The 24,601-nt window shown below is 46.5% G+C and overlaps 1 protein-coding gene across 1 annotated transcript; it reads right to left on the bottom strand.

The window, feature by feature from the left end:
* Positions 1-21,667: 21,667 nt before the first annotated feature.
* Nupr1 (nuclear protein 1, transcriptional regulator) lies at positions 21,668-23,925 on the bottom strand. Its single transcript, XM_059251075.1, has 3 exons — positions 23,620-23,925; positions 23,140-23,283; positions 21,668-21,968 (listed from the first exon to the last, which is right to left on the bottom strand). Exons 1-2 carry the CDS (start codon positions 23,732-23,734, stop codon positions 23,153-23,155), a joined length of 246 nt encoding a protein of 81 aa, XP_059107058.1. The 5' UTR covers positions 23,735-23,925; the 3' UTR covers positions 21,668-21,968; positions 23,140-23,152.
* Positions 23,926-24,601: the final 676 nt, after the last annotated feature.

Genomic DNA, 24,601 nt, shown 5'->3' with positions numbered 1-24,601 from the left:
AGAGAATCTTAGAAGCCATGTAGTTAAGTGTCAGGGTTCATTAATGCCTTAAACATCTTGTTAAGCTTATTACCCTTATATTGAGGACATGTACCATAGTAGTGAAGTCGTGTGCTTGTTCTGTATAAGAATTTAGGCTATCCTTATGTTTTTCAGCTGCTTCATGAATTGCTCTTTAGTCATCTTCTAGGTAATTTGAAATTTGTTATAGGACTTTTTTGAGTGGTTTGGGAATGTCCTATCCTCTTAAAGTTTCAGAAGCACTGTTAAGTATTAAATGAAGCCGGGCGGTGGTGGTGCACGCCTTTAATCCCAGCACTCAGGAGGCAGAGCCAGGAGGATCTCTGTGAGTTCAAGGCCAGCCTGGACTACCAAGTGAGTCCCAGGAAAGGCGCAAAGCTACACAGAGAAACCCTGTCTCGAAAAACCAAAAAAAAAAAAAAAAAAAAAAAATCCAACCAACCAAACAAAAAAACACCACCAAAAAACTAATACATACTCCCAAGGCTCAATTAAGTGGGTACATTCTTGGTTAAGGTGTGATCGTGTTTGGTCTTTGTCTTTATGTGACATAGTTTTATTATAAGGACATCAAAGTTGTTAACAAACAAGCCATTCATATGGACCTGTTTGCTATGTGGGTGGACTAAGAAGGTTTGAACTAAATTTGTATCAGAGATACAGGTTCTAGGCCAGCCTGATCTACAGAGCGAGTTCTAGGCCAGCCAGGGCTACACAGGGAAACCCTGTCTCAAAAAACAAAGAAAAACAGAAAACAAACAAGTCTTCCCTCTTCAGATCAAAGGTCTTTTCCATTGATTGTAAATTTTTTTCCATTTTTTAGACAAGATTGCGATACCATTTGCTAAGGCCCAGGAGTCAGTACGTACTTACATAATCTTGTGGCCTTCCTCCAAGGATTGCTGTACAGCTCTCCTTGCTGCTTGGCCTTCTGCATGCTGTACAGACTCGGATGTGCCATCCTCTGTGACGGTCTTACCATCGGAGGGGCTGAAAGTGGCTGACTTCCAGACAACCACTTTAATTGTCACCGAGGCAGAGCCATCTCTCAACCAAGCATTTTGTAGGTCTGAGCTATAGGGGGACCCCCAAGACCCTATAGGGGATGGGTGTTCCTCCTTAGTCCACCTCTGGTGGGAAGACCGCTATGGCTCCAGTCAGGTTGTGTATTTCTCCACCCTGTCGGAGTTCCCTTGCCTGGATGTAGTGGGTTTGTTTTTGTTTGTTTGTTTGTTTTTTTAACTCCTTGCTCTTTAGTTGGCCTGCCACCCAGTTTACAAATAAATACTCAGAGACTTATTTTTACTTATGAATGCCTGACGTTAGCTTGGCTTATTTCTAGCCAGCTTTTCTTAACTTAAATTATCCCGCCTACCTTTTGCCCCTGGGCTTTTTCCTTTTTCTGTTCTATGTATCTTTTCTTTCCTTTTTACTCCATACCTGGCTGGGTGGCTGGGTGGCTGGCTCCTGGTGTCCTCTCTCCTCTTCTCACTCCTCTCTCTTCTTTTTCTCCTTCTTTGCTCTCTGCCTGGCAGCCCCGCCTCTCCTTTCTCCTGTCCTTCAGCTCTTTATTAGACCATCAGGTGTTTCAGGCAGACAAAGTAACACAGCTTCACAGAGTTAAACAAATGTAACATAAAAGACTGGATCACATCTTTGCATCATTAAACAAATATTCCAGAGCATAAAAGAATATGACACATCTTAAACTAATATTCCACAACACTTGGATGTACTATTTCCAGGGTAACAGCTTTGGTTCTGTCTGTACTCTGCGGAGCGCTTCTCCAATCATTCTGACTCAAAGTAATGGTGGCATATGGCATTGTATAGTTATAGTTTGGTCCAGCCGCAGTGGGTTGAGATTTTTAATGCTTCAAACAAGGTCCAAATGTGTCTCTCAAAATTTTAAGTATTTACTCTCAGAGTATAGGATTTTTTTTTACACCAAAATTCAATAGGTTTCATATTTTACTCTATTTTTTGCCATAACATCCAATTATCATATTCCTTAATATAAATTATGTCTATGGTGCAAATCAAGGTTGTGTTGGGGTGTGTGAGTGTCGTATAGTCTCTTTTGTTTGCTAAAATAGTGTCAAATCCCTTTTGCTGTGTGGTGCCCCATTAACAGTCTTGTGTCATTCTGGTGACCTTACAGATAGATTGGCAGATTAGTTGCAGATAAGGTATATGCTGCCTTCAATATCCAAATAAACCTATAAGTCCCTGGGCCTCTGCTTTATTCTGTGGAGGTTTTAATGTCTACAAATTGTTTAGGCTGGTGTTTGGTAGTCTGTCTTCTGAGGACTATTCTACCCCTAAGAATTTTGTCTCTCTTAGTTTTAGATTCCTTAATAGTCCATGTCCTAGATCTAATTTCTCTAAACAGACTGATTCCTTGTCTTCTTCTAAGGTTTGTTCATCATTACCATAAATAATTATATCATCTGTGTAGGACTGTGTAGTAGGCATAAAAGTTCACCGATAAACATTGTAGAAATCAGGAATGTTAATCACACAGGGTTGTTGTGGTGGTTTGAAAGAAAATGACCCCCAAAGAGACTGGCACTATTAGGAGGTGTGGCTTTATTGGAGGAAGTGTGTCACTGTGGGGGCGGGCTTTGAGGTCTCTTTTGCTCAAGCTTCCCTAAGTGTGACAGTCATTCGACTTCCTGTTGCCAGCAAGATGTAGCACTCTCAGCTCCAGCACCACGTTTGCCTGCACGCCACCATTATTTCTGCCATGATGATAATGGACTGAACCTCTGAAACTGTAAGTGAGCCACCCCAATTAAATGTTTTATTTATAGGAGTTGCTGTGGTCATGGTGTCTTTTCACAGCAATAAAGACCCAAACTAAGGCAGTTGCTATCTGTAGAGCCAGACCTCACCCAAATTCCCCAGAGCCTTCATCCTAGACTCTCCCTTCCTAGACATTAGCTTTGTTTCTCAGTCAATAGAACCCATCCTTAGGGGAGATGTCACATGTACTTTATAGCCTGCTGATTTCTTTTCTTTTTTTCTTTTGAAACAGGATTTCTCTGTGTAGCTTTGGAGCTCTTTGGAGCCTTTCCTGCAACTCATTCTGTAGCCCAGGCTGGCCTCGAACTCACAGAGATCTGCTTGTCTCTGCTTCCTGAGTGCTGGGATCAAAGATGTACACCATCACCACCTGGCTTTAGCCTGCTGATTTCTATGATATTTTGATCAGAGACCACACCAGATCCTTAACCCTTAAGCTATAGAACCCATCTTCATGGTCACATGTAAAAGAGTTCCAATGTAATTCTGACTCCTTGTGCACCAGGAATTGTCTTATACCAGGAAACTTATTTCCAAATTGTATGTGTTTGGATATGCTTACTATAAACTGCCTGGCATCAGACTCTCCAGATGTTTGACCCAGTACCAATGAAGTCGAGCTGAACTGAGTTCTCCTTCTTATCTCACTGGGAGACAAGTGACGCCAGCTGTGATGCTTGCAGGGACCCCCCAGGATAGGATTTCATTCTGCGTTTTAATTTCTGATAGTTATTCTGATAGTAGACGATAAGCAATGTCTGGGATAGTTTTATTTCCTTGTGGGAGTCTCTGGTCTTCTTCCCCAAGTGAAGGTACATTGTTACTGTGATCTTTCTGAAATAGGTTAGTGGCCAGGGAGGTTTGTCTGTTTCTTATTTCATATTACCATGTATAAGACTGCAAGCATTTTATAAATTTTAATGCTTTGCTTAAGAGTTTCCCATTTATTTTGACCATCTTATAGCATTGGCATCTAGCTGAGAAGCACCGTACATTAATTCAAGGAAAGAGGTCAGTTGTCTCAATTCTTCTGCCTTTCTCATGGCCACAGTTCTGAGTAAAAGAGTGTTCTACAGTTACTACTCATTGCAATGCTTCATCTCTATTAACTATTATAGTTTGTTCTTCTTGCTAAATTTTATGTAACCAGTCTACTTCAGTCACTCCTTGCTGTGGAACAATCTTTGTACACTGTAAATATGTATTACTCTCATTGGCTAATAAAGAGCTGACTGGCCTATAGCTGAGCAGGAAGATATTGGGTGGGAGAGCCAGACTAGGAGAACGCTGGGAAGAAGAAGGGCAGAGTCTGAGGAGTCGCCAGGAGACACAGAGGAAGCAGGACATGAACATTTCATAGTGAGATAAGGTGGTGAGCAGCTACATGGTAGAACATAGATAAAATATGAGTTTAGTTTGAAACGTAAGAGTTAGCTAGTAACAAGCCTGAACTATTGGCCGAGCAGCTACGATTAATATTAAGCCTCTTTGTGATTATTTGGGAACAGCTGCTGAGACACAGAGAAACTCTGCCTACAATTCCTTTCTGGGAAAAGTCTTGTTTTAGCTTTTGGAGTTCTGATCTAGAGTAACCCTGATGTTGGGCAATTATTTCTGAGGGTTTGTGTCTTCTACATCCAGAGACACTTCTCTCTGCCCTGAAGAGTGGTGGGGGTAGTAATAGTACACTTAAAGATGCTAGTGGGGCATTCCTGGTTTAAGTCAGTGGCGGATCTGAAATGACTCTCCTAGATAACCCTCTGCCTCTGCATAAGTCCTTACTCATTAGTAATGTCCAGAATGAAAAGGGAGGGCGAAGAAAAGAGGCTTCAGGAGAGGTGTGGTCTGAACATTCTCATATACGAACGCTCATCAGACTATGAAGCTGTTTCCTGTTTTGTTTTGCCCTCTGGGGCCCCTTCCCCTTCTTTAACACGCTCATTATCATCTCTTGTCCTTTCCCACACCCACTGAAAATAGTGTCCCTTTGTTTTCATGTCTTTTTTCTGTGTGTTGCTGACAGGAACATGGACGCCTTATGCCAGTGGCTACACCACTGAAGAAAATGTCCTTCCCACATCAGCAGCTAACTAAGGGTCTCAGGAGCCCCTCCTCCCACTCCCAATCCTCCTGCTTCAACCTCCCAAGTCCTGGGATGACAGGCATGTGCCACTTCACCTAGGTGGGTAATTGATAATGAACTTTGGGGGAGTATTGAAGATGGTTGTGAGCCACCGTGTGGGTGCTGGGAATTGAACTCAGAACCTCTAGAAGAGCAGCCAGTGCTCTTAACCTCTGAGCCATCTCACCAGGCTGGAATGGCTACCCACTATAGAGGGGGTTGTTTGTTTGTTTGAGACAGGGTTTCTCTGTGTAGCCTGTCTGTCCTGGAATTCACTCTGTAGACCAGGCTGGTCTCAAACTCACAGAGATCCTCTGCCTCCTGAGTGCTGGGATTAAAGGTGTTCCCCACCACCACCCAGCTCTAGCTGTGTATATAAGGCACATATGAAAGAAGTAAATGTGTTTGGGCTTGGTCCCTTTCCCAGGATGTCTCCTTATGTAGCATTTTCTGTTCCTCTGAGCCCTTAGTTCCTCTGGGAAGGAAACTGCTGTTTACTGAGCCCCGTTCTCCAAGGGAAGAAACAAAGACCAGAAGGTGACTTTCAAGGGTTTCCCAGCAAGTGAGAAGCTGAGTGCCTGGTCTGACTCTCATCTCAGATTAGCAAAATCTGGTATTTCTTGCTGTTTCCTGTGGGTCAGGCCTTGTAATACCCACACCCGGCAAGCTTTTTTCTTTTAAATGACTGGAGATTGAACCTAGGGCTTCATGCTTGCTGAGCAAGTGCTCTGCCTCTAAGCTATTTTCCTAGCTGTGTGTATAGGAAGTGCCTCAACAGCCCAGAAGATGTTGTCAGATCTTCTGGATCTGAAATTACAGGTTGTTTTGGGTCACGTGATATGGGAACTAAACTAGAGTGATGTGGGATGTCTTTCTGTATGCTATGAATATGTGTTATTCCCACTGGTTAATAAGTAAAGCTGCTTTGGCCTATGGCAAGGCAGGCCAGAGCCAGGCAGGAATTCCAAGCAGAGATACAGGAGAAGAAAGGCAAAGTCAGGGGCAGATGCCATCCAGCCACCCAAGGAGCAATATGCCAGCAGACTGGTAATGCCACAGCCACGTGGCAATACTTAGATTAATAAAAATAGGTTAATTTAAGTTGTAAGAGCTAGTTAGTAATAAGTCTGAGCCATCGGCCAAAGGGTTTATAATTAATATTAAGCCTATGAGTGATTATTTTATAAGCTGCTGCGGGACCAAGCAGGTCAGAGAAAAGGTTCTAGTTACACTCGGGTCCTGTTCAAGACCAGTACCCACTTTTAACTCCTGAGCCATCTTGCTCCAGGGCACTGGATCTCCTGGAACTGGAATTATGGACAGTTATGAGCCACCCTGGGGGTACCTGCAATAGAACAAGTCCTCTGCAAAAACAGGTGCTCTTAACCCGAGTCTCTCTCCAGCCTCATTCCCAGCCTTTTTTGAGACAGTCTTATGTAGTCCCAGGTGGCCTGGACCTCCGATCCTCCTACCTCTACTTTCCAAGTGCTAGAAGACTATAGCAAGTCATGGTAGTGCACACTGTTAATCCCAGCACTCATTCTCTGTGAGTTTGAGAGTTCTAGGTCAGCCAAGGCTACATAGTGAGACTGTCTCTAAATAAGTAAATTAAAACCAAACAAAACAGCAAAAACAAGCCTGTACCACCACACCCTCCTGCAGCTGAAAGTTTTCGCTGGTCCTGCCCAGCCCCACAGACCCCACAGCCACTTATAAAATAATCACTCAGAAGCTTATATTAATTAAAACTGTTTGGCCATTAGTTCAGGCCTACCACTGACTAGCTCTTACATTTAAACTCAACCCATTTCTCCCTGGTCGGTCGACTGGCGTCTCCTGATTCAGCCTTCCACTTCCCAGAATTCTCCTTGTCTGTTTATTTCACCTATACTTCCTGCCTGGCTACTGGCCAATCAACATTGATAACTAATATCAACCAATCAGAGCAACACATTCACAGCATACAGAACATGCCACGGCACCCTCCTGCAACACTGTTTCAAATAAAACAGCAAAATCAAGCCTGTACCCTATGTCCTCCTGCAACACTGTTTCAAATAAAATAGCAAAAACAAGCCCGTACCCCCCACATCCTCCTGCAACATGGAATTCGGAGGGGACAGGCCATAGCAGGCTATCACTACAGCCTCAGTTTAAGTCAGCAGCTTTAAGGGACTCAAGGCACAAGAACCATAAAGATCGAAGAGTGAAGCAGGCAGAGCAAAGCCGTGGTGGATAGCGACTATAAACCCTCCCCTACATCAAGCAAAGAGGTCATTTGAAGGAAACACCCAGCTGGTTGTGATTACTCCTATAAACCCAGCTGAGATAGGATTTTTGGTTTGAGGCTAGCCTGGGCTACCTTGTCAGGCGCTGAGTCTTTGCATGACACAGGGACACACCTGACTGAGGCAGCAAGGGCGTGCAGAAAGGACCAACACAGTGGACACAGAGAAGCTGGGTTGGGGGATGGCTCTGATGGAGAAGGTGCAGGATCTCTAAAGCTCAGTATGTGTTTTGTAGAGTTGAACAGGAAGACTTAAGGAGGCAGCACTCAGCACAGCACGTGCAGCTGGACTCCTGTCCTTTGGAATTCAGCAAAGGACACCAGGTTCCCAGAACTGGGGTTACATTATGATGGCTACTAGCCACCACATGGATGCTGGGAATTTAACCAGGGTCCTTTGCGAGAGGCACAAGTGCTCTCCACCTCTGCAGCCCTTGATTTTTCTCCTCCTCCTCCTCCTCCTCCCCCTCCTCCTCCTCCTCCCCCTTCTCCTCCTCTTCCTCCTCCTCCTCCTATTCTTCTTCCTTTTTTCGAGACAAGGTTTCTCCATGTAACAGCCTTGGCCGTCCCAGAACTCGCTCTGTAGACCAGGCTGGTCTCGAACTCACAGAGATCTGCTTGCCTCTGCCTCTCGAGTCCTGGGATTAAAGGCATGTGTTACCACCGACCAGCTTGATTTTTATTCTAACACAGGTTAAAGACTGTGTCTTCTCCCGACTGAATGGGGTCTGACCTCATAGTCTCTCAAATTTGGCCAGTTTGGGAAGAATTAGCACAAAAGAAAACATTAAGTGGGGAGGGGTCAACCGTGAAAGTCGTAAGAATGCATGCAGTAGGGCCTTGTGTAAACACAAGGTTATGAGTGGGGGTTAAAACATTGGTATAAAGATTTTACTTTGAATTTCTTGTTGTAAACAAAAGTTTTACAGTGTTATAAGTGAATAAATAATATTCAATATTTCTTTTTTTTTTTTTTTTTTTGAGACAGAGTCTCATTATGTAGCCCTGGCTGGCCTGGAGCTCACTATGTAGGCCAGGCTAGCCTTAAACTCACAGAGATCTGAATGCCTCTGCCTCCCAAGCTCTGTGATTAAAGACGGGTGCCCCCTATGTCTGCTTGTGTTTAGTATTTCTTACACATGCAGGTCAAGTTTGCAGATAGGATCCGGGTATGGGTGGTGTCTTTGTTGGGGTTTTCATTGCTGTGAAGAGACACCATGACCGTGACATCTTTTACAAGGAAAATATTTCACTGGGGCTGGTTTACAGGTTCAGGGGTTTAGTCCATTATTGTCATTGCGGGAAGCATGGCATCAGACATGGTGCTGGAGAAGGAGTTGAGAGTTCTACATCTGGATTTGCAGGCAGCAGGAAGAGAGACACTGGCTTGAACGTTTGAAACCCCAGAGTCCACTCCCAGTGACACACTTCCTCCACCAAGGCCACACCTCTTAATGCCACTCCCTAAGCATTCAAATATGAGTCTGTGGGGGCCTTTCTTACTCAAACCACCACAGGTCTCCAGGGGAATTCAAACATTGCAGTGTAACACAGCATGTAAACATTTTATTACACTCTTTGTGGATCTTCGTGTCAAGAACTAGGCCTCAGACATCTTGGGCCTCCTCTGAAGATTCAGTTGTTGGCAGTGACTGCCCAGCTGGGACTAAACTCACTTGCAGTCTCTGTTCAGTCACCAGTCTGGTGGGTGACAACGGTTCAGAAGCTTTCAGCTGGGACTTCAGTTAGACTGTGGCCTTCCCATGTTGTCTCTCGGTGTGCCATTATGAACTTTTTTTTGTATCATAATAGCTAAGTTTCAAGGACTCTGGAGTGTAAGGTAATGCATGGGTTTCCTTCTCTCTTTTTTTTTTTTGTTTGTTTTTTGAGACAGGGTTTCTCTGTGTAGCTTTGCTTGGGTTTCCTTCTCTTATTTTCTTCCCCACAGTGCTGGGAAGCAAACTTGGGGACTTCTACAGTGTGGCACAGCACAGTCCTCTAAACAGCCCAGCTGCCCTCTCCCTAAGACCGCCAGGTCTGCTTGGCAAAGGCGTCACAGCCAGGCTTTATCTTGACTCCTGCAGTCCCCTCATAACAGGAGGGTGGGAATGGTCATGGGACCCTCACCAGCCCCTCCTCCCAGCCAGCTGTATGGAGTTCTTTCCTAGTTGTACACATCCCTGGGGTCTTGGGGAGGAGCTGGAGTCTATAGGCTGGGAAAGACTAGAGGAAAGGGACTCCATCTGTGTGACTCTGGAGAAAGCATCATCCATGCTGACTACAGACCTTCCAGACGCTCCTGCCCATAGCCCTTCTCACAGCACTCTATATAAACCTAATAAACTCACTGCTTCCCCAGAAGGAGCTTTGGTTGGTGGATTGAATGCTGGTTTGTTACTGGGACATTAGAAGGGTGGGTTATATTCTCTCTCCCCACCCTCATGGAGAAAACTCTCCCAACACACATACTGGGGGAATGACCACTGAGCTACATCCCAACCCTTGGAGTTTCGTGTTGTCCTGTGTGTATATGTTTGTGTATGTGCAGGTACACATACATGTTTGTGTGTGTGTTTGCATGGAGGTCAGAGGTTGATGTCTGGTATCTCCCTCAATTGTTCTCCACTTTAATAATATGATTGCTGTGATTTTGAGATACGGTTAGCCCTGACTGATCTGTAACTCACAGAGGCCCACCTGTTTCTGCCTCCTCAATGTTGGAATCAAAGGCATATGTCACCTTATCCAACTTTTTCTACCTTAATTTTTCTTTTATCAAGACAAAGTTGTCTGTTCTGGAACTCTGTAGACCAGACTGGCCTCAAACTCACAGAGATCCACCTGTCTCTGTCTCTCGAGTGCTGGGATCAAAGGTGTGCACCACCACACCCGGCTTCTCTAGTTTAAACAAGGTCTGTGTAGCTCAGGCTGCCCTTGAATTCCTGAATCTCCTGCTTCTACCTCCTGTGTTCTGGGACTACATCATGGTAAGAACTAGCACAGGCATTTAGGGATGGGGGCTATTGCTTAACTTTATTTTGGCAGGGTGTTACTTTTATGAGATTCTGCATAAATGTGGCCTCGAGATGGAAGTCCATCTTCTCTAATTTCAACTGTCTGCCTGTGTGCAGCTCATCCATGTGCCTGGGTGTTTGCTGGAGGCTGACTAGTGGCTGCCTGCCTATCAACCTTCACCCAGAGTGAATAAAACCTGTCGTACTTGCCTGCAGTTCCTGGAAATCTCTTCAATCTCCCCAACTCCTGTAACCCTCCTCCTTTCCTGGAGTCGGAGCTTAGACCTCACAGGAGGCCCATTAGGAAAAGCTGTTTCTTCTGCCTGTGTGCAAATCTACCATTCCAAGCTACCAGTTGGGCAGGTCAGGAAAGTGGATCCACCTTAAGCCATTCGAATGAGGTGGGAGGAATAATTAGCCCTCTAATGATACAATGTATTTTTCCTTCCCAGAATTCCTACAAAGCTAAGCAACTTCAGGAGTCTGCTGTTTTTTTTTTTAATTTCTCAGAAAAATGTAACTTTTCCTTCTCTTCCTTCTATCTCTTTTCAGTTAAGTTTTTTTAAATTGTTTATATGTGTTTGGGTGTATTGGCTTGTCACACCAGGCCTCGAAGGCCAGAAGATGGTGTTGGAGCCACTGGAGTTGGCTTTCCACAAGAACGGTAAGCACCCTTAGGCCGAGCCATCTTCTCAGTCTCTGTCTCTGCCCCAAGCATGCTTTTCTAAAACTGTGGCTTCACTCCTGCTCTAAGCACCCTTACGCCGAGCCATTTTCTCAGTCAGTCTGTCTCTGCCCCAAGCATGCTTTTCCTAACTGTGGCCTCACTCCTGCTCCAAGGCTCTCACCCCCACCATGCAGCTGCTTGTCTACCATGCCTGACCTCCATGTGTAACTCAAAGGAAATGGTTCTCTCTCTCCCTCTTCTCCGTCTCCCTCCCTCAAGCAGTTGGCCGAGAGATTTACACAGTTTGCCCTGGGGTTTTTCTCTTAAACTCTAATAAAATTGTCCTAGAACTTCCTTCTGAGTCTGTTCTTAAACTTTTTTTATTAATGAGACTAAGAACTCCAAGTGGGAAACCCCGATTTCCCTGGTAATAAGTGGCAGCACTGGTGGGACTCCCCAAAATTTCCAGTAACAATGGGAGTTGAAGGCCAGCCTGGGCTACCTGAGGTCCTGTCTCAAACAAAACAAAACAGAAACAAACAGAAAAAAGAAATGACGATTTATAAGCATGGCTTGGTGGCACAAACCTATAATCCCAGCAGAAGAATGGAGAGTTAGGGGCTAACCTGGGCTACATAGTAATACCCTGGAGAGAGGGGATGGTGGAGAAGAGATAGAGAGAGAAGAGAGGAAAAAGAAGGAAGTAAGCAAGTCTTCTTCCCCAAGTTGTGGGCTCAGAGCTCCTGAAGCCCTTGAGTTTTCTGCCAGGCAAGAGGAACATGGGCTAGGGTTCTTTTCCCACCCTTTTCAGTCACTAGAGGGTTGGCTCTTACCTCCCCACAGCCCCTGAGAGGGGTAGGGACCAGAAGTTGAGTGGAGCTTCAAAGGCAAACAAGCTGGGGCTGGGGATTTAGCTCCGTGGTAGAGCACTTGCCTAGCAAGCGCAAGGCCCTGGGTTCGGTCCTCAGCTCTGGAAAAAAAAAAAAAAAAAGGCAACTAAGCTGATCTGTGAGTTAGAACTGACATTAAAAACCTAAAAGAAGATTTGGAGAGTACACAGTGTGTGGGGGGGATCAGGAAGGTGACATGTAGGGGGAGGGCCCAGCAAAGTGACATTCAGGAGTGTCTTTACCTCCTCATCAGCTCCCCTGTGTTCGGGCTGTTTCTGAGTGGTAACCTTTGTCTACACTGCTCCACAGAGGCAGATGTGTTCCTGAGTTTTGTGGACCCTTTTGGCAAATGACTGAGCCCAAGGAGAAGGCTCTGGGAAGCCTGAATTTTTATAGCTGCTGTTGCTGCCGGGTGGCAGGCTCTGATGACATGGGGACTAAAAGTGAGGGCATGCCGTGTAGTATACGCAAGTGACAAGGCTCCCTGAAGGCACTTCAGCTCTGGAGTAGAAGGGAACTGGTACAGACCAAAGGGGTGAACAAGCTGCTCATTAGTAAACACAAGAGCAGAGTTCAGTTTTCTGGACGGAACTAAAGTAGCCGTCCACTGGTCAGAGGCATGGTTTTGAAAGGAAAGGTATTTTTCCTTCCTCTGCACACTTATTCTGACCTTGGGGCAGGCTAGTGGCAGTAGCTTAAACCCAGAACTGTTGATCTCCTTCTGTTGTTGAGGTCATCTTTTATTATTATTAATTATTTTGAGACAGGGCTTCATGTATTCCAGGCTGGCCTTGAACTCACTATGTAGCTAGATGACCCTGAACTTGTGACTCTCTGGTCTCCACCTCTGGTTTATGAGATGCTGAGAATAGAGCACAGGCCCTTGAGCATACCAGGGAAACACTCTACCAACCGAGCCACATCTCAGCTCCCTTCCTTGATTTTCTGATAGAGTTTCCCTGTGTAGTCCCGGCTTGCCTTAAACTTCTGGCAATCTTTCCGCCACTGTCTCCTGAGTGTTGGGATTACAGGCATGCACCACCATGGCCAGCATTGGCTTCATGCTACTCAGGCTGGCCTTGGACTGGTTTTGAGTTCTTGGTCCTCCGGTCTCTCCCTCCCCAGGGCTGAGATCACAGGCCACCACACCTGGCTTGATGTCATCCTCTTCCATAAATGTTTTGTTCTCAGGGTTTTGTTTGGGCCTAAGGGTAAGGCTGAGGGACTGTACATTCTTCAGCTGCAGAGCTGCTGAGAAAGCCCAAGAGTGGGGAAGAAGAGATGATTTGATGGGAAATAGGCTAGGTTTGCCTATGTCATAGTTGGTCTTGGACTAAACGTTTCTCCCGTAAGCAACACGTCTATCTGTAGAGCAGATTAGAATTTAATTTAAAGTGTGAGGTAGCAAAAGGGACAGAAGCAATATAAGACAAGACTTACCACACTTTTTTATCTCATTTTTATGGTCCATCCATAGGTTCAAGTGGTCCCGATGCTACAAGCGAAAGCAGCCTTCAAGTTTCTGCAAAGAAGCCTAAGCTACTGTCCGCCTAGCCTTCAGGCCGAAGATGCCAAAGCTAACAGGAGTCAGTAATGTACTGCCCAGTGTGCGGCCTCCAAAATCAGTGAGTTTAAGGTCAACTAAAAGGAAACAAGGACTGGGAATATAGCACAGTGGTGTGAGCCGTAGCATGTGCCAAAGATCTGGGTTCAATTCCTGGCACCAGACACACACACACACACACACACACACACACACACACACACACACGCACACGCACACGCACACGCACACGCACACAAAGGTTTTGTAGATTTTGCTCTGACAAATCCTTCAAACTCTGAGTTGATTTTGGGGGTTTACCAAGGGCATTTTATGGGACAAAGTTTTTCCTCAATAACAATTCCCCTCGGTCTTTGTCATTTGTATCTCTAACCCTAATTTTAGCTTGGCCATATCACAAGGGGCTTCTCTACTCTGTAAGAATTCTTCCCTGACGGCCCAATCTAATGTCTTATGACAAGACTGCTGGAGAGTGTCAGGAGGAAGGCAGATCACACATCCTGCTTTCCTGGCTCAGGGCTCTGAGCTGACTTGCCTTTGTGCCCTCTTGTGGTCATCCCTGACCTGTCTCCATGGGTCAGAAGTGCAGAAGGCCAAGGCTTTAGCTTGGCTTCTATGGTGATGGCAGTCTTGTAGGACTGTGGAGTCTGCACGAAATTCATGTAATGACAACATCAGATTAAGTCACAGGACCCACTGTAGGTGTCCACAGAGATGTACAGAATCAACTGGTGTCATACTCCAATCCAAGGCTATCCTCCCAGACACACAACCAGGCAATACATTACTGACAATATAAAGAAAACCTGAGTGGCACCAGGGACACCCAACACTTCACCTAATGGGTGCAGGTGCTCCACAGTTTATGATGGCTTCATGCCTTGATGAGTCAGCCCACTGCAAGTTGGAAATATAACTAGGAAATGCAAATGTTTACGTTGGGGGTGGAATCACTCACCTGCAGCATTAGCACTTGGGAGCTTGAAGCAGGGGATCTTGAATTCCTGGCCAGCCTGGGCAACACTGTCAAACCTTGTGCACTGGTTAGTTTTATTGTCATCTTGACACAAACTAGAGTCACCTGGGAAGAGTGGCCTCAACTGAGGAATTGCCTAGATCAGACTGGCCTGTAGACATGTCTGCGGGTCATTTTCTTGACTGCTAATTGGTGCAGGAGGGCCAGCTCACCGTGAGTGCATCCCTAGGCAGCTGGGTCCAGGCTGTACAAGGTGGCTGAGGGACTGAAGGACTGTGCTCGATGGTTGAGAGCACACACTACTATTGCAGGTGACTCCACATCCAGCACCCACATCAGGCAGCTCATGACCCCCTTTAACTCCAGCTGCAGGGGCTCCAGCTCCACCACCTGCGCTCATGTGCACACACTGCCATGTCCACATACCCAAATTTAAAAAATAATTTTACACAAAGAAGAAAGCAAGCTGGCTGGGCATGAGCCAGAGGGGAAAGAAGTAAACAGTGCTCCTGTATGCTTCCTGTTTGCTCCTGCTTGGGTTCCAGAGCTGACTGACTTCCCTCAGGGGTGGACTGTGACCGGAAAGAGATGATGAAAGAAATCCTCCCTATGTTGCTCATGGTCATAGTGTTCCTGACAACAGCAGAAGAAAGCTAGGACTTCCTTTCTAAAAATCTAAGTAATTAATTCATTAGTATTTTTAAAAGGACTGGAGAGATGGCTCAGTGGTTAAGAACACTTGCTGTCTCGTAAGTGGATACTAGATATAAAGCAAAGAACAATCAGACTGCAACCCACAGAGCCAGGGAGGCTACATAGCAGGGGGGACCCTAGGATGACTGTGGCTTATAATAAGTTTTGGTTTTACTCAATTATTGCAAGCCTCAATGAAACATTTCACTATTAGGATAAGAATTTATAGTGTATCAAGCTGATAATAGAAAAATAAATAAATAAATAAAAATGAAAAAAAAAGTGAAAAAGCTTGCTGTTCTTCCAGAACCCACATGGCAGCTCACAACCATCTGTGACTGCAGTTCCAGGGCATCCAATGTCTTCTTCTGGCTTCAGTGGACACTGCATACATGTAGTGCCCAGACATACATGTTAGGCAGAACATCCATACACACAAAAATAAAAACAAATATTTAAAACTGCATAATAAAATAAGTCCAGTGAACTAGCTCCAAGGGTAAAAATACTTGCTGCCAAGTCTGAGGAGCTGAACTGAATCGACTTCTAACTCCCACAAGTTGCTCTCTGACTTGCACATGTATATTGTAGTATGTATAACCTCTCCACATATTAAATAAGTACATAAATAAATGTAATGTTAAACATGGAGTGAAAGCCAGGCATGGTGGTGTACACCTTCAATCCCAGCATTAAGGAGGCTAAGGCAGGTGGAGCTCTGTGAGTTCCAGGATAGCCAGGGCTGTTACACAGAGAAACCCTGTCTGGAAAAACCAATAAATCAATAAAATAAAAAATGGGGAAAGGCAGCAAAATGGCTCAGCAGGTAAAGGTGCTTGCCACCAAGCCTGACAATCTGAGTTCAATCCCCAGGACCCACATGGTGGAAGGAGAGAACTGACTTCTGCAAGATGTTCTCTGACTTCTACACTTATACTATGTACCATGCTACACACACACACACACACACACACACACACACACGCACGCACGCACGCACGCACGCACGCACGCGCGCACGCGCGCGCGCACACACACACAATGTAAATAATAAATATATGATGAATAAATGAATAGAAGTAATTTTTAAAAGTTAAAATGCTGAGTTAGGGGTGTGGCTCAGTTGGTAGGGAGCTTGCATAGAATCCATGAAGCCCTGGGCTTGATCTCATCACCTAACAAAATGGGGAGCAGTGGTGGGCCTTTTGGAGTGGAACGGAGATAGGGTCTCTCTACATAGCCCTGGCTGTCCTAGAACTTACTATATAGACCAGGCCAGCCTTGAACTCACAGAGATCTGCCTGTCCCAGCTTCCCAGGCTCTGGGATTAAAGGCATGTGCCCCCATGCTGGGCCAGTGGTGTTCATTGTAATGCCAGCATTCAAAAGGAGGAGGCAAGAAGATCAGAAGCCCAAGTTTGGCACAGCAAGATGGCTAAGTGGACAAAAGGCATTTACCAGGCAATCTTGGCAGTTCTAGTTGGTCCCCAGAACCCTAGTAAGGGAGAATGAGAGAATGACTCCGAAAAGTTGTCCTCTGACCTCACACACATTGTGGCACCCAGGCCTCCCCTGACACTAATAACAAAGCAGTTCAAGGTCATTCTCAACTACATATCAAGCTGGGCTACGAGAAACTGTCTCAAAACAAAGTACACTTTCTGTTGAGTGTGTATGACTTTTGCACCACTGTGAAGTGGGTGAGAAATAAATTGAGGCCAGGCATGACTTTTCTTTTCTGTTGTTTTTTCTTTTCTTTTTCTTTTTCTTTTTCTTTTTTCTTTTCTTTTCTTTTTTTTTTTTAAGACAGGGCCTTGCTGTGTCGCCCTGGCTAGCCTGGAACTCACTCTGTAGATCAGGCTGGCCTTAAACTCAACTCACACAGATCTGCCTGCTTCTTCTTCCTGAATGCTGGGATTAAAATCAGGAGCCACCATGCCAGGCTTAGATGAACTTCTTTTTTTTTTTTTTTTTGTTTTTTTTTGTTTTTTTTTTGTTTTTGTTTTTCGAGACAGGGTTTCTCTGTGTAGCCTTGCGCCTTTCCTGGATCTTGCTCTGTAGACCAGGCTGGCCTCGAACTCACAAAGATCCGCCTGCCTCTGCTTCCCGAGTGCTGGGATTAAAGGCATGCGCCACCACCGCCCGGTTTAACATAATGTCTTTTTTTTTTTTTTTTCCAGAGCTGAGGACCGAACCCAGGGCCTTGCCCTTGCTAGTTCTTAAAGAAGTTGTACAGTTAGGCTTTATTTATGTGTTCGTTTTGTGTTTGGGGACTGCAATCCTCTTTCCTCAGCCTCCCAAGGGCTGGGATTGTAAGACACCATACTAGGCCAGACTTAATTTCTGCTCGTGATACTTCGCTACGCCTTAGAATGGTTACACAGTTTCCTTTTTAAACGCATTTGAGTAAAAAGGGTAAAGCGGTGATTTTCCAATGCTAAGTAAATACAACGTATCACGAGCGCCCCAGGGGCGGAACTAGAAGGAACAGTGTGCGAGAGACGAAGCTGGGGAAGCCCTGAGGCACCCAACACAGCGGTGGCTACAGCTATGACTATTACCAGCATTATCTTTAAGGAGTGCTAGTTGAAAATTTACTTTGAGTCATCCTGAAATGTAAGTGTATGTGTATATATATGAATGTATGCACATGTATATGTACTATGAGCTGGCTTTTGAGAAAGGGTTGGTTTTATAGAAAAATTAGAAGGGAGAAATAGTGAGTTTCTCAATTCTCTGCAAGGGGCTGGGAATCCTTTCAGTTGTGGAAATCTCAGAGAAGTTTCTGGAAGGCCCTGAAGGGAAAGAGATCAGTGATTTCTCTAGTTCTAGTGAGGAATCCCCGAAATTGTGGTAATAGACGTTATACGCACCCAGAAGAAGCAGGGGGTAAAAAGAGGGGTAAAGAAGAGGGACATTCTCTCAGGGTCCTTCCTGGTCTGAGATAGCTGAGCTTCCAAGAATTGCTGTAACAGTTCCTAGAACAGCCTGGGAAGACCTCCCGGGCAGAGGCTGTGCCAGGGGCAGATGAGGCAGAGGGCTGCCAATCAGGAGCCAAGAGTAAGGAGGATGTGTGTCTCCTAAGAAGCAGGTGCTGAAGGGCCCAGCAGCTAGGACTGGCTACAAAAGCTGGGACAGGGCATTCCTGACCTTCATTTTCTCTTTGACAGAGGGATGTTGCTCTCACCTTTTGATGGGTGAGAAGACCTATCCTTAGATCTACAATCTAGGGTCTCCTGTTGCCAGGACTCTGTGTTTCTTAAGCATACCATAAAAAGGAAAAAGGGCAGGGGTTAGAAATCGGATAGACCTGAGCTCATAGTCGGCTGCCCCACTGGTTGAAGCTGCATGACTCTTAAGTGAACTAGGAAGTACAATATAACTTACTCTATATAACTTGGTATGTACTTACAAGGTGAAGTTTGAATTCTCTGAGCCTTGGATTTCTGTTTGGAAAATGGGAACATTAGTAATCTGTCCCATTGGGTTACTGTAAGGATTAAAAGGAGGAACTCCTGTAAAGTCCTGGCACTGGGCAGACTGCCTTCTTAGCATGGAGACCCACGTTTGATGGCCAGAAGACAAGAAACCCTACAAACAAATGAACAGGACCTGTCCCAGGGCAGCAGCCTGAAACATGGGCACTGTTGCTATGGTTTCTGAAGCCCATACCCAGATAGATGTGTGCTGCTGCCAGCACACTGCCCAGAGGTGCTGCTACCAACTGTGCTCCGGGTTCTAGAGCTGATGGTAGCACCATGTGTCACTCTTTGCAAAGTCTGGGCTTCAGGCCTGCCCTGGTAAAATAACAGGCAACTAGCAAATGTTAAAACAATGAGCTAAGCATGGTGGCACACGCTTTTAATCCCAGCACTTGAGAGAAGCAGAGGCAGGTAGATCTCTATGAATTCAAGACTTGACTGGTCTACACAGCCAAGACTATTAAAAAAAAAAAAAGTGTGGCAGTGGTGGCGCACGCCTTTAATCCCAGCACTTGGGAGGCAGAGACAGGTGGATCTCTGTGAGTTCCAGGCCAGCTTAGTCTACAGAGCGAGATCCAGGACAGGCACCAAAACTACACAGAGCCGGGCCGTGGTGGCACACGCTTTTAATCCCAGCACTCGGGAAGCAGAGGCAGGTGGATCTCTGTGAGTTCGAGGCCAGCCTGGTCTACAGAGTGAGTTCCAGGAAAGGCGAATACCTACACAGGGAAACCCTGTCTTGAAAAACAAAAACAAAAAACAAAACAAAACAAAAAACAAACAAACAAACAAATACACAGAGAAACCCTGTCTTGAAAAAAGCCAGGTTAGCCGGGCGGTGGTGGCACACGCCTTTAATCCCAGCACTCGGGAGGCAGAGCCAGGCGGATCTCTGTGAGTTCGAGGACAGCCTGGGCTACCAAGTGAGTTCCAAGAAAGGCACAAAGCTACACAGAGAAACCCTGTCTCGAAAAACCAAAAAAAAAAAAAAAAAAAAGAAAAGAAAAGAAAAGAAAAAAGCCAGGTTGTCACTATGGAGCCCTGACTGGCCTGGAACTCACTCTGTAGATCAGGCTGGCCTCAGACTCACAAAGCTCTGTCTTCTGAGTGCTGGGACTAAAGATGTGTGCCAGCATGCCCAGCCAGGCCAGCAGGTTTTGTTTTTGTTTTTGTTTTTTAATGCTCCCATTTGCAGAGTCCAGGAGAGACTCTGTTGTTAGTCTGGACTCAGAGGTGGCTGAATATGGTCCCTGAGAATTCCAGCTGGTCCCAGCCCGCTGTAATGTCATTGAGTCAGCTGGTACCCTAACCCCTGGCCCTACCAAAGGGCAATGGGTTCCAAGCTCTACAAGCAGGGTTTATGTGGAGAAGGAACCAAAGGCTCAGCCCAGGGCTGGAGCTCGGCCCCTTTCCTCCCTCTTTGGCTGGGCCTGAGTACAAGTGAGGCTTCTTGTTCATTTCTGCCAGTGTTCCCCCTCTCCTTCCTCTAATAAAACCCCACCTTCACCCAAGCTTGGGTTAGCACACGGCCGAGCAGCTCAGTATGGCTTTCCCAGCCTCTCTTCAAGGTGGATGCAGCATGTGACTAAACTGTGAGCAAGCACTGTATGCTCTACTTTCAAATGGTGGCCTTAAAATGAGGGGATAAGGGGCTGGAGAGATGGCTCAGAGGTTAAGAGCACTGGCTGCTCATCCAGAGGACCTGGGTTCAATTCCCAGCACCCACATGGCAGCTCACAACTGCCTACAACTCTGGTTCCACGGGATCTGACTCACATGTATCTACATGTAGGCAAAACACCAGTGCACATAAAATAAAAAAATAAATAAATTATTTTAAAAATGAGGAGGTAAAGTGGGAGTCGTGGCATTTGCCTGGAATCCCAGCACGCAGGAAGTCGAGGCTGGAGGACCACTTGAGTCCAGGAGTTTGAGAACAGCCTGAGAAACAGAGATCCTCTGTCTCAAGGAGGGGAAAACATTATGTGTGGCTTCTTCTAATCTCTCTCCTGCCTGACAGACTGAGATGCCGATGTGATGGCAGGTACTGAAGCAGCTATTTGGGGTTTCAGAGTAGAAATGTATGGGGTGTGCCTGATACAACAGAATTGCCATCTGTAATTTAAGATTATTTACTCTTGAAGCTATTATGTGTGAAAGAAAGAACTTTCTACCTTGTTTTGTCTGAGTGTCATTACTGCATTCCAAACTCAGACCTCAGTCAACTATACACTTAGCTCCAACCATCTTCTCATTTGCTCCACACTCTCCTGGAACTCTGCCCAGCTGACCCAGCATCCTGTCCTGGAAGCCAGCCTGTTATTCCATGCTTGGATTTGAGCCCTGGGTCACTTAAAACGAATCTTCCCCATTTTTGTGTGTGTGTGTGTGTGTGTGTGTGTTTTTTTTTTGTTTGTTTTTTTTTTGTCTTTTATTTTGTTTTGGTGACAGGGTTTGTCTGTGTAGCCCTGCCTGTCCTAGAACTCTCTCTGTAGCCCAGGCTGGCCTCGAACTGAGAGATCCACCTGCCTCTGCCTCCAAAGTGTCAAGATTAAAGGCGTGCCACCACTGCCCAGCCAGTCTTCCCTATGTTTTAAATTTCTGGTTATTTATTTATTTATTTATTTATTTATTTATTTATTTATTTGGTTTTCGAGACAGGGTTTCTCTGTGCAGTTTTTGGTGCCTGTCCTGGATCTCGCTCTGTAGACCAAGCTGGCCTCAAACTCACAAAGATCTGCCTGGCTCTGCCTCCCAAGTGCTGGGATTAAAGGCGTGCGCCACCACCGCCCAGCTGTTTATTTTTCCATTTTGCAAATAGTATTAATAGTACCATTCTCTTCAAAAAGCAGTTTTATGTAAACATGACCTCATCCTGTTCAAGAATGTGTAGGGCTGGCTGCAGGTTGTCTCTGGGGCAGCATTGCAGAGAAACAAAGCAATCTCCCCAGGAGAGGCTGCGGAAAAGGGCCCCCCAAAGTATCTGCATACATTACAAAAAGGCAGCAAAGCCAGGAACCTGCTCACAGGCTCCAGTCCTACATAATAAAAAAACTGCCGTTCCAATACACTCTCCCAAGACGGACACACCACCGACACAGCCAGACGCAACGACACACAAAGACAGCACAAAACACACCCGAGAGCTGTTGCTGCCGAACTGTTTATTGTCACCGCCCTCCCGAGGCATCTGGTTCCCCTCACATTTCTTCTTGGGGGGTGCTAGCTCCCCCATCCTTCCCCTGCTCTTTGCTCCGATCTTGCCCTTTTGCTGGGTCTGGAAGGGCTTTTTTGGTGCCCCCTCTCCAGAACCTCACTTGGGTGGGAAGGAGTCAAGCAGGCCTCGGTCCTGCCTGTATCTCCTAATTTCTCCAAGGTCCTGTATCCATTGCTGGGTGTGGTTGTCCTGTGTCCATGGCTGGGTGTGATGTCTGTGGTCTGGCCTCGTCTGTGGGGAGGGAAAGCGGGTGGTGAAACCAGGGCGGCACCTGGTTTGAATTCTGGCTTTCCTTCTCATTTTTTTCTGTAACCTGAGAAGTTCTTGACTCTGTCCAGGTTTAGTTTCCCTTTCTGTAAGCCAAATTTCCTCCCGATGGGAAGGGCTCTGTGGGAAACTTTCCCCACCTCTGGTCACCAGGGGACCCAGAGTCAAATATGGGTCTCATTTTATTCTTGCTGTAGATGACACACTACTTTTTTTCATTTATTGGTCTGTAAATGTGCATACATGTGTGTGCACATGTGTATTCTCATGTCCTTGGGCCACTGTGAGCATGGGGAGGTCAGAGGACACTGAGGGCATGGTCCTTGTCCTCACAGAGAAGCACTAAGAGAATCACAAATGTCAATCATGCAGGGGTGTCTCCTCAACAGAGAAGATCAAATACCTGCATTCCATCCAGAAAGCTGAGAGTGGGTTTTGTTAACGACCTGGTGATCCTTTTGTTGTCTGTGGAGGCAGACCTCACCCTCCTTTTGCTATAGAGGCAGACCTTACCCTAATTCCCCAGAATGATTATTGCAGACTCTTCCCTCCCTAGACCATTACCCATCCTTAGGGGAGATGTCACATGTGCTTCATGGCCTGTTGACTTCTGTGCCATTGGTCAGACACCACATTAGATTCCGGGTCTTTTAACTATGGAACCCACCCTCATGGTCACACATACTTTGTAAAAGAGTTTCTATGTAGCCACACCTTAAGCTTTATTGTGCCCTGGAATTGGACTGACTGTTGCCCGGAAACCTTTTCCCAAAGTATACAATGTTTTAAATCTGCTGCCAGTGAACCGCCTGGCATTAGACCCCTGAAGTCTGACCCAGGCTGATGATGTCAACCTGCACCGGGTTTTCATTCTTCTCAGGTTCACTTCCCTCTGTGACAGATGCAGGGTCTCCCTAAGAGGACAACTTGCAATTGAGTCTCTCCGCTTTCATCATGTGAGTCCCAGATATCAAGCACAAGTGGCCAGGCTTGGTAGCGGGTGCCTTTACCTGCTGAGCCATCCCACCAGCCCGGCACCCACTTTTGATTCCCCGCATCCTACTCCATAGCACACTTAAGCCTGTCACTTTATGCAAAGCCACCTTTCCTGGCTCTCTGGCTCTTGGCTCCTCACCTCTAGCTCGGCCTCAGCGCCAGGCCTTTTTCCTTTCAGAGTTCTGGAACTTGGTCAGCAGCTTCCTCTCGTGTCCACCAGGGCTAGGGCGGTTGGTATTGGCAGCAGCTTCTCTCTTGGTACGACCTTTCCGACCTCCCCCGACTGGTGGAGCCGCAGGTAGGTGGGACACAGGCAGAGGAGAGGTGTGAGTTCAGAGGACAGACAAATGGGACCGGGAGCATAGGGGTGGGAAGGGCGGACATGCCTGGGGGCGGCAGTCACCATGTAAGTTTGGGGCACTCTATCCCTGCTGTTTACTCATGCATAGAATGAAAGATGCTCAGATGTGAGTTCTCAGGGCTGAGGAAGACAGAATTCAGTAGATGAGGCTAGAATGGGGTTACTTTGGGGGTAGGGAACAGATTAGTTAGAGAAGGCAATCTGGGAGAGAAAACCTAAATCCAAGCAGGAAAACCAAAGTCAAAGAGCTGCCATTACCGACGTAAGGATGGGCCAGGCTGTACTGGTCATACTCATCCAGGATGCCGTCTTCATCCTCTGGGTTTAGGGGTTGCTGGGAGGAACTGGTTGTTGGCGGCAAGGTGGTCGTCATGCCTGGTCTGCTTTCTGGTCTTGCCTGTGTCGTATTTTCCAACTGTCTGCCCTCTCCCAGCTCCCTCACCCCTACTTATACAGCTGTCTCCTCCTCAGACACAGGCTGGCTCCCGCCCTCCGAGTCCTGTCTGATGCAATCTGGCCTTTTCCCAGAACTGGGCCCATAGACACCAGCTCTGAGCAGAGAGGCGCACCCTCCCCTTTCTCCTCCCTCACAGGGCTCACCCAGGCCCAAGCTGTGTTTTTCCACGTGGAAGATTCCCGCCTCTGGGGGAGGAGGGAGCAGATAGGATCTGGGCACAAACCGTCTTTGGGATGTCCGCCAGGGAGAGCAGAGGGCCTCAGATGGGCCACTCCTTCCTATCATTTCAACCTCTGCCACAGGCCTGGGTTTGGGTCATGGCCACACATTGCCCCCCACTGCCACTCTAGTCTGGTTCAGACTCATGACTTGGTGGCAGCATACACACTGAAAGGGGAGAGGAGGGGACACTGGCACACTACATGCCAGGTCAGCAGCTCCTATCCCACCACGCCCAAGGCATCTATTTTTATGGAAAGTCCCCTTACTGTACTTCAATAGAGTTCCTAGGGACTTCCCCTTCATCGGAGGAGCTGGAGGCTAGCTGGCTGGTAGAGACAGCAAATACCCTGGGTTCAACACTCTGACCCCTGACCCACCTTCCTCTGCCCTTCTTTCTGGCAGAGCTGGCCCTCGAACTTGCAATTCTCCTGCCTCAGCATCCCAAACACTGGGATTACAAACTCAACAAGTCAACTGAGATCCGGTGTCTGCTGTGTGACCTTGGACATGTCACTTTCCCTCTCTGATTGCTCCGGGTTTCCCCTTTAACAGAGGATAACC

Source organism: Peromyscus eremicus, chromosome 1 (assembly GCF_949786415.1).
Source record: "Peromyscus eremicus chromosome 1, PerEre_H2_v1, whole genome shotgun sequence".
In the NCBI taxonomy this organism is placed as follows: domain Eukaryota; kingdom Metazoa; phylum Chordata; class Mammalia; order Rodentia; family Cricetidae; genus Peromyscus; species Peromyscus eremicus.
Note: the sequence above shows the minus strand (reverse complement) of the source record. Positions and strands in the feature narration are given on the sequence as shown.